At 45.7% G+C, this 17800-nt stretch overlaps 1 protein-coding gene and 1 pseudogene across 2 annotated transcripts; both read right to left on the bottom strand.

Moving 5' to 3' along the window:
• Positions 1 to 660: 660 nt before the first annotated feature.
• On the bottom strand, positions 661 to 9410 carry LOC123624223 (annotated as a pseudogene). Its single transcript, XR_006730084.1, has 7 exons — positions 8461 to 9410; positions 6410 to 6568; positions 5837 to 6000; positions 5145 to 5285; positions 3372 to 3559; positions 3033 to 3110; positions 661 to 729 (listed from the first exon to the last, which is right to left on the bottom strand). The product of XR_006730084.1 is annotated as a cytochrome P450 2B6-like (transcript).
• A 3013-nt stretch (positions 9411 to 12423) lies between these two features.
• LOC123624290 (cytochrome P450 2B11-like) lies at positions 12424 to 17053 on the bottom strand. Its single transcript, XM_045531930.1, has 2 exons — positions 16875 to 17053; positions 12424 to 12557 (listed from the first exon to the last, which is right to left on the bottom strand). The coding sequence occupies exons 1-2, from the start codon at positions 17043 to 17045 to the stop codon at positions 12432 to 12434; spliced, it is 297 nt and encodes a 98-aa protein (XP_045387886.1). The 5' UTR covers positions 17046 to 17053; the 3' UTR covers positions 12424 to 12431.
• Positions 17054 to 17800: the final 747 nt, after the last annotated feature.

The following is a 17800-nucleotide window of genomic DNA, read 5'->3' as shown; positions in this document are numbered from 1 at the left end:
TGGTATCTAAAAGGGCCCTTGTGAGGTTAAAGGAAATATTTTTGAAAATTCTTAGAATAGCACCGGGCTTGTATTAAGAATTCTGTAGGTGTAGTTATTGTACTGTGTTTGTTTCTGGAAGTGTGCATGGGGTGTGTGCTTCTGGCACTGTGTGTGTGTGTGTCTGTGTGTGTCTGGGTTGTCCTGTAGTTTCCACCTGAGATCCAGAGCTTCAAGAGTTCCTGAAAAAAATCCAAATTGTATAAAAACTTGTGCATGGGATTGATAAACATGCAGGGGGTGTCTACGGCATCCATTGATTCTCAGAGGTGCAAGAAACCCCAGTAGCATATAAACCACAGGCTTGGAGAGAAAAGAGAACAAACGGGGCTGAAAAACCTGGGGCACAGTCACAGGGAGCCTCTCCCTTTACTTCAATGTTTCTTTTTTATTTATTTATTTACTCATTTATTTATGTAGAGACAGGGTCTCACTATGTTGCCCAGGCTGGTCTCAAACTCACAGCCTCAAGCCATCTTCCCGCATTCGGCTTTCCAGTACCTGGGATTACAGACTAAAGGCACTGCGCCACGCGTACTTCAGTGTTTCTTAATCAACAAACTGACGACCTGGGAAGGGCCGTGTTAGGATGGGTTTCCAGGCATTCCCGTGCCTTTCAGGTTGTCGGACAATTGTGCCTTTGTGGAGGAATCTGGGGAAGGATCCACGTGCTTTGAGCACATCCAGAAACTAGGAACATGAGCACAGAATTACTCAGAGCAGGTCTCTGGGTAGGTTCTGTGTCCCAGTTTTCTCTGGAACAGCCTGAGGACTGTTATCTCCCTCCCAACACACCCTCCCCTCCCCAGGCTGTCCATTTGGACACTCTTGGAGTGTCTTTGGCTCCAACACCCTTTTGGCTTGGTTTGTCTCTTTTTCTACCCATCGCAATCTGCCTCCCTCTTTTTCCCTTTCTACATCTGTCAGGCACCGTTTCCCTGTCTTTCCTTTCTTTTCTTATTCTTCTTTCTGTGTCCTCCCATCTTGTTCAACTCCCTGTCTCTGTCTATTTCAATGTGATTTTCTTTCTCTCTCTCGTTTTTCATCTTATCTTTCACCTCCCTCTAAAAATACTTTGTCTCATTCATTCTGTGTCTTCCTCTCTACTTATGTCACTCTCTTTTTTTCCATTTCTTATTCTACTTCTCTGTTTCTCTCTCTCTCTCCTTCCTCGTTTCCCTCCTCCTTTCTCCCCTTGTCCTCCCTCCTCTTTGCTTGTCCTCTTCTCTCTACTCCTCTTCATTCTCCTCCCCCTCCTTCTCCTCAGTTATCTCTCTGTCTCTGTCTCTCTTCTTCTCCCTCTATTGTCTCATGTTCACTCTGTCTCTTTCAGCCACCAACTCCGTGTCTCCATCTCTGTGTGTTTCTCTCTCTCTCTGTCTCTGTCACTCCCATTATCTCTCTGTTGCTTATGTATCCGCCTCTGTCCTTATTTCTGGACAACTCTCAAAACTTAGGGTAGAACTGCTGAATGTAGAAATTGATCCTCATCCCAATCCCCCATGTGTTCCCAACTCATATTGAAGATAAAATGAGAAAAGAGGACAGTGCATAGTGCAAATCCAGGGCCTGAGCCAGAGCCCTGGGTCACTAAAGTCACTGATGAAACTCAAGACTAGGGACTTGTCCCTGGGACTTTCCTTGCTCTGAAAAGATGAGAAACCTGGATATTGGGCTTTTCCATGGTTGGAGGCTATTAAATTAAACTACATTTGATCTAAAGCTGCCTCCATGCACAACAAACTCTAACCTAACGTAACATATAAACAAATTGCAACTGAACTTCACAGTGTATTCTTGTAACACACATTAATAACTGAGACTTGGCCAATCATTTAGTCCAACGTCAACCAACCCCAGGTTGCAAATTGTTCAGTCAGGTCCAAATAGGGCAAACACAGAGCTGTAACCAACCAGGTTGTTTCTGTAAGTCGTTTCCTTTCTCTGAGGGTAAATACTGCCTGGCCACATGGCTGGGTGGAGCTCTCTGAACGTTTGCTGGTTCAAAGTGCTGCTCAGCTCATGAATCATTTCTTTGCTCAAATATACTCTGGTAAATTTAATTTGAATGCAGTTGTTCTCTTAAGAAGCCAAAGGATGGAGAATGGGGACCTGGGACAAGTCAGAGCATATCAGGACCTTCTCTGCCTCCTAGACTGTAAGTGCTAGAATATAAATCCAAACTCTTCTGCAGCCCTCAAATCCTTGCCCAGCTGAGCTCTCCACCTTGTTTCCTTCTGCAACCTACACCCCAGGCTCACCGGGCTTCTTACAGTTTCATCAATGTGCCACCAGTTTTCCACCTTCAGGCTTGGTCATTCCTCTGCCTGGAACATTCTTTCCAGTGGTGGAATGGTGCTCGCCCACGAATGTACATCTCAGCTTGGAAACCAGCCCTTCAGGTAAGCTATTCCTCACAGACCCACCAAGATGAGTCAGTGTTCCCTATTTTGTCCTCCCAAAACCCCCTTTAGAGCATTTATCACGATTACAATTAATTATAGTAATAATTGCCCCCGTGAGCATTTACTTTGTGCCAGGCCATTCTAACCATGTGAAAGGCATTAATTCATTCACTCATATCATGATTTTGTTACTATTTGATGAATGTCCTGCTGGGCTGTAAATTTCCTGGGGCAGAAACGATGTGTCTATGTGATTTGTCTGATGCTTTATCTTCAGCCCCCAGTAGAGCACTGGGCTCTGAGTAGTGCTCAACAGAACTTTTTCTACAAAAAATGAACTCACTGAGGTCTAGAGAAGTTTAAATACTTGCCCAAGGTCCTGCTTGCCAACATGTGCCTTTGGGATGTAATCTCATTTCTCACCAACCCCCTCCAGGGTGGTAGTGAAGATAGGATATGGGATAACGCAGGTAAAACAATTGGAATATACTAAGTGCTCAATAAGCAAGGACCTATCATGGCTTATCTCAAGGAGGAGATGGAACCCACCCTTTGGTGTCTGGGAAAGGGATCTTGGGCCCAGCTTACCTAAGGAAAAGGAAATAAAAGCCTCATTCTTCTTCAGTGCCCCACTGGCATCCAGAAAGTGGTCAAGGTTGAAGGCATCTGGTTTTTCAAAGTAATGTGGGTCACGGAGAGCAAAGTCCAGGATAGGAAATACTTCAGTGTTTTGAGGGAGGGTCACAAGATCAAAAGATATTCCCATTCCCTGGCCTCCCCACACAACAACAACAACAACAACAAACCCACAAAGAAAAAACAAAAACAAGGAGATCCTACTGAGAAAGCAACAGAAGTTTGGGTTTTGTGACAAAGACAACCCAGGAAGCCCCCACGGGAGAGATACGGGAGCCCGACTGTTCTCACCTTGGGGATGATGTACCCTCGGAAGTGGGTGTCTCTGGTGACCATTTGGGGCACACCAAGGGGGAGAAGGGCTGCGAGTCTCTCAATCTCGTGGATGACAGCGTCCGTGTATGGCATTTTGATCCAGTTGTCAAGGGCTGGAGGGCGATGTGTGCCAATCACCTGTTCAATCTCCTTGTGGACTCCCTCTGCACAGAAAAGGGGCCCAATGAACCCTATTTCAAAAAGACATTTCAGTGGGACACTGCTTTCTATGGCCCAATGAGCCAAAAAAAAAAAAAAAAAACCTATGCTAAGGGGTTAGATCATTGATATACCTCAATGCAATCAGCCTGGGGTTAGGGGAGGAAAGAGGAAACAACAAGAATTCTTACACTTATAAATATAATGAATGTTAGAGATTCCCTCCCCACAGGCATAGATAGGCGCACACACACACACACCACAATTTTGCATGTAATTTCAGGCTAAGAATTCCAGGCTACAAATCAGTCAAACCTCTCTCTCTGAGTAGAAAATGAACTAGTATTTATTGTATGAGTATTATAGGTGAGGCATTGTGCTAGGTTCTCAGGAACATAGTAGTGGAATAGAATAATAGATTAATCCATGAACAAGTAGACAAAGAAGGGAATATGTAAATCAGTCAATTGGTAGATAGATCAATTCATGAATGGAATGATTGATGAATGAATAAACAAACCAATAAATGGATATATATATAGACATATAGATCAATAGATGGATCAATTACTGAATCACTAGCTGATATATGGTCCATAGACAAATCAATGAACCCAACTAATCAATAATTACATGAATGGCTAGATTTATGGAAGAAGAAGTGAATGAGAAAATTAGAGACATATGAGTCAATAAAGGCACAAATGTATGGGCAGATGGAATGATAAATAAATCTGGAATGAATAAAGGAGTGGATGATTAAATGAATAAGTGAAGGAATGCATGGATGGATGAAGGATGAATGGAAAGACTGACGGGTGGAAAGACTAAGGAATGAAACCTAGTCATTGAAGGGTGGATGCATGGATGCATGAGCAATGAATCAATGACAAAAGTCCATTCAATGTATCACTGTTTCAAAAGATCAACTCATGAATCAATTAATTCAATAAATGAATGAAAGTGTATGTCGTTGTGTTAATCATAGATGGAAGAGGCAGTGAGTATGCGCGTGAATTAATGAATAAAAGGATGGACAGAATAAAGGATGGTTGGACAAATGGGTCAGTTTTCAAGTGATGTCAAAGAAAGCCAAATATCCCATGTTCTCACCCACATGTGGGCGCTAAAAGAAAAATCTGTACATGTGGTTATAGAGCGACATGATAGACAATGGAGACTCGGAAGGGTGAGGGAGTGGGAGGGAGGCGGATGATGAGAAATTACTTAATGGGTCAAATGTACATTATTCAGGTGATGGATACCCTGAAATTCCTGATGTGACCACTATGCAATCTATGCACGTAACAGCATTGCACATGTACCCAATACTTTTTTACAAGTAAAAAAGTTTGGAAACGAAAAGTCTTTAAATAATGGGAGAAAACAGTGGGAGAACAGATTGACATATTCTTCATGCACCCATGCAACCACCAACAGATCTGGCTTAGTTGCAGGCCACTTCAAAACCTGCAGTGCTCCTGGAATGTGACCAAAGTGGCCTCTCTCATCCAGGCAGGACTCCTAGCCCCACTTCTACAGCTCAGAAGAGAGTCAGGAGACCTCCTTGATTGGCTGTCCCTGGCCCACCTGTTAGATGAGGGTGTTTGAGCATGAGCAGGAAGCCGTAGCGGAGAGTGGTGCTGGTGGTCTCGGTGCCAGCAAAAGGAGCAAGAGCGTGTTGAGGATGAGGTTCTTCTGGTTGAACTCACTCTGTGGGTTGGATTTCTCCTGGGTGCAGAGGGAGAGGAGGGGAGGGTCAGGGGAGGCTGTGGCCTCACTGTGCACATGCCAGTGACTCTGGATTCCCTCCATCTGTTTCAGGGTCTCTCAATCTGTCTGGCCCATTTAGCTTTTCTCTGTCCCCTGCATGTCCCGTCATGTGTGTCTGTCTCTGTCTTGCTCAGCCTGTTTGGCTGTTTCCGTCTCTCTCCTCATCTCTGGTGTGTTTCTCTCTTTTGTCTCCCAGTCTGTTTCTGTCTCTGTGTGTCATTTCTCCTGTTGCTGTAATTTTGTCCCTTGCCCTGAATTTCTTCCTCATAGCCAGTTCTCGCTCTCTCTATCTTGCTGTGTCCCCCCTGCTCATTTTTTCCTCCCTACTTTCTCCTTCCTTTCACCTCATCTTTCTTTCCCTTCTGCATCTCCTCCCCTCCTTTTCCTATTCTCCCCCATCCTCTCTGCATCCCTCCCCCTCCCTCGTCCCCTTCCCCATTCCCCTCCTTTCTCCCCTCCCCATTGACCCTCCCTCCCCTCCCCTCCCCTTTCCCTCTCCCACACCCCACTTTTTCCATGCGCAGCAGGTAGGCATCTATGAGGTCCCGTGGGGCACTGGGGTCCAGGGTTTCCCGGTGCTCCTCCACCCTGCGGCCAATGAAGGCACTGATTTCCTGCAGGTTTTTGTAGACCTGCCTGTGTGCGCTGAGAAGTCAGAGAAGAGCTCAAACAGCTGCAAGAAAGAGGGACAGTGAGGTCAGCCTGGGGCAGGTGACACAGAGAAAAATCTCAATCTCTCAATCTCTCTCTTTCACACACACAAACACATTTGTATCAACTCTGTCTCTCAGGATCCTGTTATCTCTGCCCTTCTGTTTCCATTTTTTCACTCATCTTCTCTCCTGCCCAGCCCTCATTTTCTTAGTCTTCCTCCAAGTCTCTATTTCTGCCTCCCGTCACCCCCCATCATTTCCCTCAGTCTCTCTGTCCCTGTCCCCAGGTCTCAGTGTCCCTGTGTCTCCATGTGTCCCTGCCTTTCTTCCAGCCATAAGCTGCATTTCTGACCCCCAGAAAAGATCATCCTTTCCCCTGCCCTGGATGTCACCTCATCCCCCCTCCCTGTCCCTGTCCCTCTCTCTGACCTGGCCAGAGAAAGCTGATGAGTAAGGAAGACTGGTAGAACAGGTCCAGCAGCTTCAGAAATTCTTCATCTCTGTAGTGGAAGCGTTTTCCAAAGACAATGGAGCTGATGATGTTGGCAGTGATGGACTGGAAGAGGAAGATGGGGTCCAGGAGGGCTCCTAGGAGGAGGAGGAGGAGGCAGCAGGTCAAAGGACAGGGACTCAGAGGCTGGGGAACCTCTGGCTGTCCCCACCCTGTCTCTGTGTCACTGTCCAGCATTGCTCAGTCATGATAAAGACAAGAATAACAGCCAGAGCAGCTAACACAAGCCAGCACACACTCTGCGCCAGGCCCTATTCTAAGCACTTCACATACTATTTTATCTGCTCTCACCACAGCATTGTAAAGCAGGTACAATTCTATTATTACCCCCATGTTATAAGTGAGCAGACAGAGCGGTTAAGTATTCTTCAGCAAAGTTACACAGCTGCTCAATACGGGGACCAGGATTCAGACCTCAGCAGCCCAGCCACAGAGTCTGTGCAGTTCGTCCTCACCCTGCACCTGTCAGCTAAGAGGGTTAAGTCCCAGGACCAGGGGTGCGGCAGAGCAGATGTGCAATTGATTCATTGTGCAAATTCAAAAGCTCTCATCTCTCTATCCCTACTGTGACTCCCCCTTTGTCTCTTCTCTGCACACCTGGGGCTCTCTGGGCATCAGGAGTTGCTCAGCACCTGTTAGTTGGTGTCTGTGAGCACAGGCTCAGCCCTGGCCCTGGCTGCACTGACACTGGGCTGTGAGCACCTGAGAACATCAGGCTGCTGTGGCCTCTCTCTCTGGGTCTCACCTGTCTATCTTCTCTCGTTCCTCTGCAGACCTTTTCCTGAGACTCGTCTGTCTGCGTTTCTGATTTTCCCAGCTTCCATTTCTCTCTGCCTCTGTTTCTTCCTACCTCCCTGAGTCTCTCTCCCTGTGTGATTGTGAAACATCTCTGTGCCTCTTTCTCTTTGTTTTGGTCCCTCCATCTTCATCTCTTTCTCCTTTTCTGTGTCTCTACCTGTGGCTGTCTATCTCCTCCTGTCTTTCTTCTCAGTTTCTCTGTCCCTGTTTCCCTGTTGCCCTGTTGCCCCCATGTCTCTGCCTCTGCCTCCCAGAGTCTCTTGAGAAATTTCACAAAGAGATGGCATCAATGAGATGCAGATGCTAACAAAGGACCCTGTCACCTATATGTCCCATAAACACCCACTTGTGGAAAATTTTAAAAAACAGGGGCTGAGCATAGTAACTCACACCTGTAGTTCCAGCTACTTGGGAGGCCAAAGCAGGAGGATCACTTGAGACCAGGAGTTTAAAATGAGCCTGGGCAACATAGCAAGACCCCCTTCTGTAGCAACATTTTTTAAAGCTTAGCCAGGCGTGGTGGCTCACACCTCTTGCCCCAGCTACCCAGGAGGCTGAGTAAGGAGGATCACTTGAGCCCAGAAGTATGAGGCTGCAGTGAGCTATGATGATGCCACTGCACTCCAGCCTGGGCAACAGAGCCAGACCCTGTCTCTAAAAAAAATTTTTTTAATAAAAGGAACAAAAAACAATGGAAAGTGCTTCTTTGATGGCCCCTCCAGCTGCCCCCACTTGGCCTCTTTGCTCATCAGCGCTTCACACAAGGGGACAAAAAAACACAATTAAATATCTTCAAATTGTCTGTAGTTTTTCCTTTCCTCTTTTTGCTTTCTTTTATAAGATTTCTGTTTTTGCCTTTGATAGATATAATTAATCCACGAATTAGTTTCCCTGAGCCCAGTGAATAGTGCCCTACTCACTAAGTATGCATGTTTGTATTGTTCTTGGACACTACACACCTCGAACCTTCCTCTGTCCCGGGCTGTCTGTGTTTCTCTCCTATCAATATCTGTCCCTCTCTAGTTCCCTGTCTCTCTCTCTGTCCCTGTCTGATGGTCTCTCGGGCTTTGTCTGGCTCTGGCTCTGCCCACGTATACCTCTCTGTCTTTCTATTGCTGGTCGCCCACATCTCTCTCTGTTTCACTATCCTTCCTGCCACCCCAGGACTCACCCTTGGATTTCCGCAGCTCCTCCACCAGGCACTGAGCCTCCTCCTGAATCCGCTCCTCTGCACTCCGCTTTCCCATCCCGAAGTCCCTCATGGTGGCCAGAGAGAATCGCCGGAGGGTCTTCCAGCGGTCCCCGTTGGCAAAGAACACGCCTGGCGTGTGGGGAGGTGTGGGTTGCAGAGGACGTCGGAAGGAGGCTGTCGGACCTTCTCCACCCATTTTCTGCCTTCCCTGATGCATCCTCCACCTGGCACTCCCAGTGCCTTGGAGGCTCTCACCATATCCCTGGAAGACTGGCTCCACCATGGCAATTTTGCCCCGGCCAAAGAAGTCCTCAGCCTTGTCCACCAGGGCCTCCTTTATGGCCTCTATCCCACACAGCATGACCATGGGCCTCCGTCCCAGGTATACCGTGAAGACATCCCCATATTTCTCTCGGAGCTACCAAGCATACCCACACCCTGGGTTATATGAGTCAACACACACCTCAGTGGTCAAACTATTAAACACTCACACACCAGACTGCTGTTTAGCTGCCTTCCCCAAGACCCTCCTCCCCAGGCTGCCCTTTCACCTTCCCAGGACCCAGCAACTAAAGGGTTAACCTGTGGCGCAGCTAAGGTCTGCTCTGATTGGTTGGTGCCCTAAACAGTGCAGGTGCTTAAATACTTCTAATGTCACCCCCACCCACATAGCCTTGAGTCTGGCCACTTCTCCCTGGCATCTCAATCAAAGAATCATACTCCCTGTGATTAGCGGTTTTGCTTTCTGCAGCTTCAATTACCCATGGTAAGTTGTGGTCTGAAAATATTAAATGGAAAGTTCCAGAATCAAACAACTCATAAGTTTTAAATCATGCTCCATTCTGAGTAGCATTATAATATCTCACACCATCCCACTCTGTCCCACCTAAGATGCAAATCACCCTTTTGTCCAGAATGTTCACACTGCATAGGCTACTCACCTTGTACAATGTGATTGCATACGAATAAACATAGAATGTATAGGGTTTGGTACTATCCAATGTTTCAGGCATTCTCTCGGGGTCTTGGAAAGCATCCCCCATGGACAATGGGGCACTATTTTGTAGCTGCCTGGGAAACTGCTGGGCAGCGTTTACTGAAGCTCAACATATGCACACTCCATGCCCAGCCACTTCACTCCCAGATACATATGCCCAACAAAGTGTGTGTGTATGTTCACCAAAAAAATAAACAAAGATATTCATAGAAGCCTTCTTAATAAAAGGTTCATCAACATAGATATAGAGTATGCCATGAGGGATTTACACAATGGTATATTAGTGACAAAAAAGAGCAAACTGTAGCTACACCCAATAACATGGACACAACCCACAGACGTAATATTGGGTGCAAGCAACGAGACGGAAGAATCCATGCATGGCGATTCTATTTATATGAAGTTCAGACACATAAAACCAACCTATGGTGTCAGGATAGTAGGAGAGTAGTGACTGGAAGGGGACAAAAGTCGGCTTTCTGGGGACTCTGTTGTTGGCTTCGTCTGCATGTCAATTACATGCGTGTATTCAGTTTGTGAAAATGTATTGAGCTGTGCACTTTTTAGGGGATGTTCAACTTCAGTAAAACCTTGACATGAAAATCATAAAAATGGTTGAGTTTGCTTAAAAATGTCTCACATTGATCTCTGCAAAGCCCATTCACTCCTCTCCATGCCTCCACTCTTTTTTTTTTTTTTTTTTTTTGAGACAGAGTCTCATTCTGTTGCCCAGGCTAGAATGCCGTGGCATCAGCCTCGCTCACAGTAACCTCAGACTCCTGGGCTCAAGCTATCCTCCTGCCTCAGCCTCCTGAGTAGCTGGGACTACAGGCATGCGCCACCATGCCCAGCTAATTTTTTCTATATATTTTTAGTTGTCCAGCTAATTTCTTTCTATTTTTTTAGTAGAGATGGGGTCTTGCTCTTGCTCAGCTGGTCTCAAACTCCTGAGCTAAAACGATCCACCCGCCTCGGCCTCCCAGAGTGCTAGCATTACAAGCGTGAGCCACTGTGCCCGGCCCATGCTTCCATTCTTATAGTCCTGATGGTCATTTCACTGCCCTCCAAGTCAGAGTAATTCTATTAAAATGTAAATTAGTTAATGTCCTTAACCCTCACCAAGGCCTCCAATGCTCCTTCTTTGCTTGAACAAGATCTGAAGTCCTCATCGTGGTCCACATGGCCCTACATGACATGGCCCTGATACCCCTCTGACTTCTCCCACTCACCCCTCAGCTCCCTGATTCAGCCTCCATGTAGTTCCCTGAGCTTTTCCTACTTCAGGATTCTGTCAACAACACCTACCTTCCTCTGGTGCCTTGCAGTTCAATCTTTCAGGGTCCCTGCTCAGAAATAAAACAAGACATGTTTTTTCCCTGACTACTCAATCAAAAGGAGCTCCCACCACTTTTTAAAATATCATCCTGCTTTATTTTAACCATAGCTCTTGTCTACCTAGCATTTCCTTATCTGTTTATCATTTCTTTATCTGTCTCCAGCAGTGGAATGTCCATGACATCGTGTGCCTTGTCCAAGATGCCACATTAGCAATTCCTAGAAAATGCTCTGTTGATTATACAAGGTGTCTAATAAATCATTATTGAATTAGCAAATAAGTGAATGAGCTGATTAAGGTAGCCACCATTTAATGAGCACTTATATGCTAACTCTATGCAATATCTCATTTAATCCTCACAACAACCTTATGAGGCACACATTTTTATGGTCACCATTTCATTTGACAGAAGAGACAACTGAGATTCAACAAGCAAGCATTGAATCTGGGACACAAGCCCACATCCGTCTGACTCCAAAGGGATTTGGAGGCTAACTTGGGAATGGAAAAGAAACAGTGCCACCTTTCCCAGCCTTCCTATTGTGACACACATACACCCATGTCCTCCCTCTCTTCCCCTCCCCGAAAAAAATGCAATCCTAATGGTGGATTATGGATACTTAGAGGATCCTTAGAGAGTCCATGGAAGAGCTTTAAGGGGTCTGTTGACTCTCCAAATTTTATGCAAAAATGTGTGTGCATATTTGGAGAAGAGGTGGTTACAGCTTTAATCAAATTCTCAAAGGATTTAGTGATCCCCAAATTGTTAAGCGGCTTTAGTCTAAGAGGACTTTGGAGACAAAGGGATGTCCTGCTGGATCCCAGCTTCCCCTCTTACCAACTGTGCATCTGTGGACAAGTACCTTCCCCATGCTGAGTGACACCATCCTTACCTCTAACATAGGGGTGACACCCCACCTCGCCCACAGGATGGTTGTAAGTGGGACCTGGTGAACTCTCATGGCAAGATAGGTAAATCCTAGCCACATTACTCTGAGTGAGAAAATTAAGGCCAAGAATTTACATGACAGCATGGCACCCTTGTAACACATGGAAAACAATGAAAACAAAATAATATGCATTTGGGGCCTCTAGTTATCTGATAAAACTCTATTAAAGTGGGGAGGGAGGCACCAGATCTGTGGTCCCTAAAGCCAGCCAGAGCTTTCGTTCACTGATGCCTTCACTCACTCATATTCACTTATTTACTGAGCACCTGCTGTGAACCAGACACTACATTTAGTGCTGTGCTGAGACACAAGCCCTCACAGATTTCTATTTGAATCATTCCACAGGCCTCACACACAATGTGCATGAGAGATAGATCCCAACAGTACCTGAGGACCACCACTGGCGATCACCAGTGCTCAGCTTTCAAGGTCACTGTTTCCACCACACCTGCGAAAGCAGACCACTTTATTTCTCACTGCTCCCCGTGGCTTCAGTGAAGCCAGTTTCTCACCATCTCTCCACAGTTCAGCACCTGCCTCTTCTCTGCCACACGTGTCATGCTCTCCCCTTCACCTGGGTCTACTCCTTCCTCACCGTTTCCCCCAACACCCCCCAAGAATGTCTTCTCCCCACTCATCTCACTGGATTCAGGCTTCGAGGCTCAGTTCAAATCCTGCCTCTTGAGAGCTTGTTTGGAGGTTCTAGCCGGGGAGCGCAGCTACTCGTATACTCTTGACGGATGAACGGTCCTCCTCTATCAGGGAAGGTGGTCCTCTTCAGCCAAGGGCGCAGCTTCGGGAGGGACACACGTGGAGCAGTGAGTGAGAAAGGGGACACCCGCTTAGCCAGCCAGATCAGCCAAATCCACCCTGCCGATCAATGGGGTGATGGATGTCGCAGCCAGGTCACCATCACATCCAGTCCTGCCTCTTAAATAAACCTTTTCTGGACCTTTGAATGATCTTAAAACTCCTATTTCTTCTTGTGTTCTGCACTATCCAGGTAAGCATTTAGTTCATATCTAATTAATTTTTTATTTATTAATTAGATATTATGGGGTACAAACAGTTTGGTTACATGTAATGCATTTACCCTCCCCCACTCGCCCCCGACCGGCACCCAATGAGTATTACTACCATGTGAGCACCTTAGTGTTAGTCAGTTAGTGCCAATTCGATGGCAAGTACATGTGGCGCATGTTTTTCCATCCCTGTGACACCTCACTTCGAAGGATGGGCTCAATCTCTACCCAGGATAACATAAGAGGTGCCAGATCACCATTGTTTTTTGTAGTTGAGTAATATTCCATGGTATACATATACCATATTTTATTAAGCCACTCATGTATTGAAAGGCATTTGGGTTGTTTTCACATCTTTGCAATTGTGAATTGTGCTGCTATAAACATTTGAGTGCAGATGTCTTTCTTATAGAATGTCTTTTTCTCCTTTGGATAGATACCTAGTAGTGGGATTGCTGGATCAAATGGTATTTCTATTTTTAGCTCTTTGCGATATCTCCATATTACTTTCCACAGGGTTTTTGCTAATATGTAGTCCCACCAGCAGTGTAAGAGTATCCCAATCTCTCCACATCCACGCCAGCATTTATTGTTTTGGGACTTTTTGATAACGGCCATTCTGCCAAAGCATATTTTCACTGGGCAAAAGAAGACCTTCCTGACCAACCTACTTATGACAACCAAACTTTTCACAATCTCAAGCACAGAGATTAAGTCTTTTGGAAATGACACCAGAGAAAGACTGCCCTGGAACTCTGTCTGAAGGGACAATACCAAGTTCTCTACAGCACTATTTAGGGACTTGAGTCTTAGATCCACATCTCTCAACTCAAAAGAGCCTTTCCAGACAGTTGGAAGTGTACACCTGTTGGAGACCTTAAGGTAAAGCAGATCAGGGAAGTTTTTCCCCAGAAGCAGATGGCATCCTACATGTGGACAGCTTTCCCAAGATTGCAAATAAAGACCTCTCTGCCATCATTAACACATTATCTTTTTGTATCTTCCCTGTTTTCTGATGTCTAATCCCCTCTCTTTCCTTAGAAGAAAAGCCATGAGTGCATAATCTGTGGCCGGCTTCAGCAAAGACTTACTCTTTAGCAAGAAAACTGAGCAATTGTTGGGTGTGTGGGCTAATGGCCCCAAACCAAGAAACAATTCCATTAACGCGAATTCCTCTTTGTGTTCCAAATGAATCATTCTGAAACCCCCAGGAAAGAGTGGAAAGCTACCCTGATATTCTAGACATCACTGCTACTTGCTTTTCTACAATCACTGGTAATAGCACCCTGACCTTTCCAGTAAATAACCTAATTGCCACCAAGTATAGAAAACCTATCTTAGTGATGCCTGCAAAAGACCTATTGTGCTTCCAGACATCACATGGGTGAGACCTGGGGACTACCTCTGGTGGGTATGAATAATTTCTTGTAAATGTTACTGGACTAAATCCAGTAAGGTCCCTTTCCAAGGTTATACACCCTTACAGCATGCTATAAAGACACCATTGAAAAAGTAAATTTCCCACTAGACCTTGTCCAGGAACTATGCAGAATTATAGCAAACAAATTTGACTGACCTCTGCTCAAATGCCTCTAGATGGCCCTGTTTTTCAGCCCCCAAGGGCTATATTGGGTCACCTGAGAATTTGCTGCCTCTCCTCTGCCTCTTCACTGGTTCAGATCTTGCTATTTGGCCTGGCCCACTGCTGCTTTCCAAATAGCTTTCCCTGGCTAATTATTGAGGCTCACACTATAAACCCAGCACTTTAGGGGGCCAAGGTGAGAGGATTGCTTGAAGCCAGGATATCCAAACCAACCTTTGCAACAAAGAGAGACCCCATCTCTGCAAAAAGAAGTCAATCACTTGGCATGATGGCATGTACCTTTATTCTCAGCTACTCAGGAGGCTGAAGTGGGAGAATTGTTTGAGCCCAGGAGTTGGAAGCCACTGTGAGCAGTGAGTACACAACTGCCCTCCAACCCTGGGCAACAGAGCCTGATGCTATCTCTAACAACAACAACAAAAAGCTTCTTCTGAATGTTCCCATTGTACCTCCTATAATTAGAAGGCACAGAAGTTAATAACTGAAATTAGAACTAACTGCAAATGTAGACAGATGTAATAGTTTCTACTGAGGAATGTTTCAAATGGGGTTCGTAGGGGCTCATTCTTGATGATAGTCTGGTGCCAGTTGTATGGAATTTGAGGCTAATCCACAAATTGAGAAAAAAATCTTGGTTTTTGTAGACAACTGGACCTTTACTGTCGTTCAGGCAGGTAAAAGCCAGTCTGAAAGGTGGATGAGAACATTTGCGTTCAATCAAAACATGTAACGGAACATCACACAGTTTTTTTTGTTTGTTTGTTTGTTTGTTTGTTTGTTTGTTTTTGAGACAGAGTCTCGCTCTGTTGCCCAGGCTAGAGTGAGTGCTGTGGCATCAGCCTAGCTCACAGCAACCTCAAACTCCTGGGCTTAAGCGATCCTCCTGCCTCAGCCTCCCAAGTAGCTGGGACTACAGGCATGCGCCACCATGCCCGACTAATTTTTTCTATATATATTTTTAGTTGGCCAGATAATTTCTTTCTATTTTTAGTAGAGACAGGGTCTCGCTCTTGCTCAGGCTGGTTTAGAACTCCTGAGCTCCAGCGATCCGCCCGCCTCGGCCTCCCAGAGTGCTAGGATTACAGGCGTGAGCCACCGCGCTCAGCCGACATCACACAGTCTTAGATCTCCCCTTTGCTCATGTTGGGGCTTGTATACAGTGCTGAGCAAAACCAAATGTTGCACTTATCTTTTCCCTGATTTTACTACTACAGAAAGCTTAATTTAAAAGGACACTGATACTTCTTTTTCTCTAGACACGGTCGCCGAATGCAGTAAGGAAATGTCTCAGGGGAAATGAATACACTCATGTATTTATGAGAGCAACTAACAGTTGGTTTGCAGGCATCCTGACTGGTGGGTGGCAAGCCTGGCTATGCCAACGTTTTCTATCTTTATGTTTCTTCTAGTGGGTCTCCAGACTACTGTGCCTTGTGTGACCAGGCTAACTACACCTATGGATACGTCATTAAATCAGGCTATTTGATAGCAAATGATGGTCCTTAATCACTATAATGTCCCAAACAAAGCCTGTGACCAAGTGGATTCAAATATGCTTGAACTATCTTTATTGCCTGACCTTCAAATTGTTTGATTTTGATCAGTTTGATTATTGAAGAACCCTATTAAGGAGTTACTTCAGTTTTTTGGTATTATCCTCCTGGTAGTCATCACAATACTCTCTCTGATGCATTGTATCAGCGCAAGTGTCTTAAATGCTCGTATGTAGTCATCCTTTGCACATCGAACGTTGTTATTGCAGGTGGAACAACAAAAACGTGAAGAAGGCATAAGGAATCATCCAACTAATTTGACACTGTGAATTGTGAATTCGACACTGAGACCAAAAAAGTCCATTACGATGTTGACAGAAAGTGGTGTCCGTGCCAAAGTTTTGGGTCAATCTCCCAAAATTGTGAGGCTGACCAAAATCAGAGAATTGTTCAATTAAATTAAATTTGGCCTAAAGCTGCCTTGCCATAGTACATAGCAAACTATAACCTAACTTAAACAAACTGCAAGCTGACTTGAGAGTATACTCTTGTAACAAGTAGCCAAGTCTACGCCAAACAGAGCAGCTGAGCTTGGAGCCAATCACAGGCTGCAAACTGTTCCAACGTGTCCAAGCAAGGGACACCCTAAGCTGTAACCAATCAGGCTATTTCTGTATGTCACTTTCTTTTTCTCTCTATAAGTCATACTTGCCCACTTTGCTGGGTGCTGTTCTTGGAACATTTACTGATTCAGGGTGCTGTCCGATTATGAATCACTTGTTTACTAAAATAAACTCTACTAAATTTAATTTCTTTAGAGTTTTTCTCTTAACACCACCATCCATCATGCTTGAGCTCCGTGCCCCTTACTCACCAACCTTCCCTACCCCACCCCTGAGCCCAGAAGGCTGCCTCACACTTTCTGCTGGGGGATCCCCAAATATCAATGCAGGAGCCAGTCTACTATCAGACCCCATCCATCTGCATCTTACTCTCAGGAAGGACTTGAGTAGGCCTCCTCTGTCCATCTGCAGAATGTTCCCCAAGAATGGCAGAGGATGGGGACCTGGTGGGAGGTGGCCACGGGCCTTTGGGCGGCCCTTGACCAGGAGTAGCAAGAGGCCCATGAGGACTGCAAGGAAGAGGAGGACGCTGAGCTCCATGGTCTCAGTCTGACTGTCTTCCAACCCACTGCAGCCTCCAGCTGGGCTTTTTATCCTGCACCAGCCTCCCTACTCAGTTATGAAACTTCGTCCAGTCCCTGCCTCCCCTCTCATCACCATCCAGGAGTGTTAACTTAGAAAGAGTGTCCGAGGGAACCCAAAATTCCTGCTTAGGTGGCACTGTGACCTGCTCCCTATCTATTTACCCCCTCCCTAGATGCTGGCAGGGATACCATGCTACAGACACCAAAGTCCACAAGAGTGCGTGGGGTTGTGGGACTATGCATGTTTATTTTTGCGGGTGTCAGTGAGCATGCGCTTGTCTACTTAGTTTTCTGTGTTTGTTTATGCTTGCATGGATTTGTCTGTGCTGGCTTGTATCTGTGTGTGTGTTCGGATGAGTTTTATATGTGAAGGAATGTGTGTATTTATGTTAATGTGCTGATGTGGTATTCTGTGTGAGTCTGAGGGTGCTTATGTGTACATTCTTTCGCGTATGGGGGCTTCTATGTATTTATATAGTTGCATTTGTGAAGGTGAGTTTGCACTTGAGAGGTGGAGGTGGGGGTGGTGTATGTTCAAAACTGACAGGCTGGCCCAAAGGAGGGAATTATTCAATTAAGTTAAATTTGTCCTAAAGCTGCCTTTGTAACATGGTGAACTGTACCCTAACTTAACACGTAAACAAACCGCGTGTGTCTGTGCATACTGGTTGTGTTTGTGCTTGTGTGTTGGCACATCTCCTAGCCCATGAC

The sequence above is a fragment of the Lemur catta genome, chromosome 19 (assembly GCF_020740605.2).
Source record: "Lemur catta isolate mLemCat1 chromosome 19, mLemCat1.pri, whole genome shotgun sequence".
In the NCBI taxonomy this organism is placed as follows: Eukaryota; Metazoa; Chordata; class Mammalia; order Primates; family Lemuridae; genus Lemur; species Lemur catta.
Note: the sequence above shows the minus strand (reverse complement) of the source record. Positions and strands in the feature narration are given on the sequence as shown.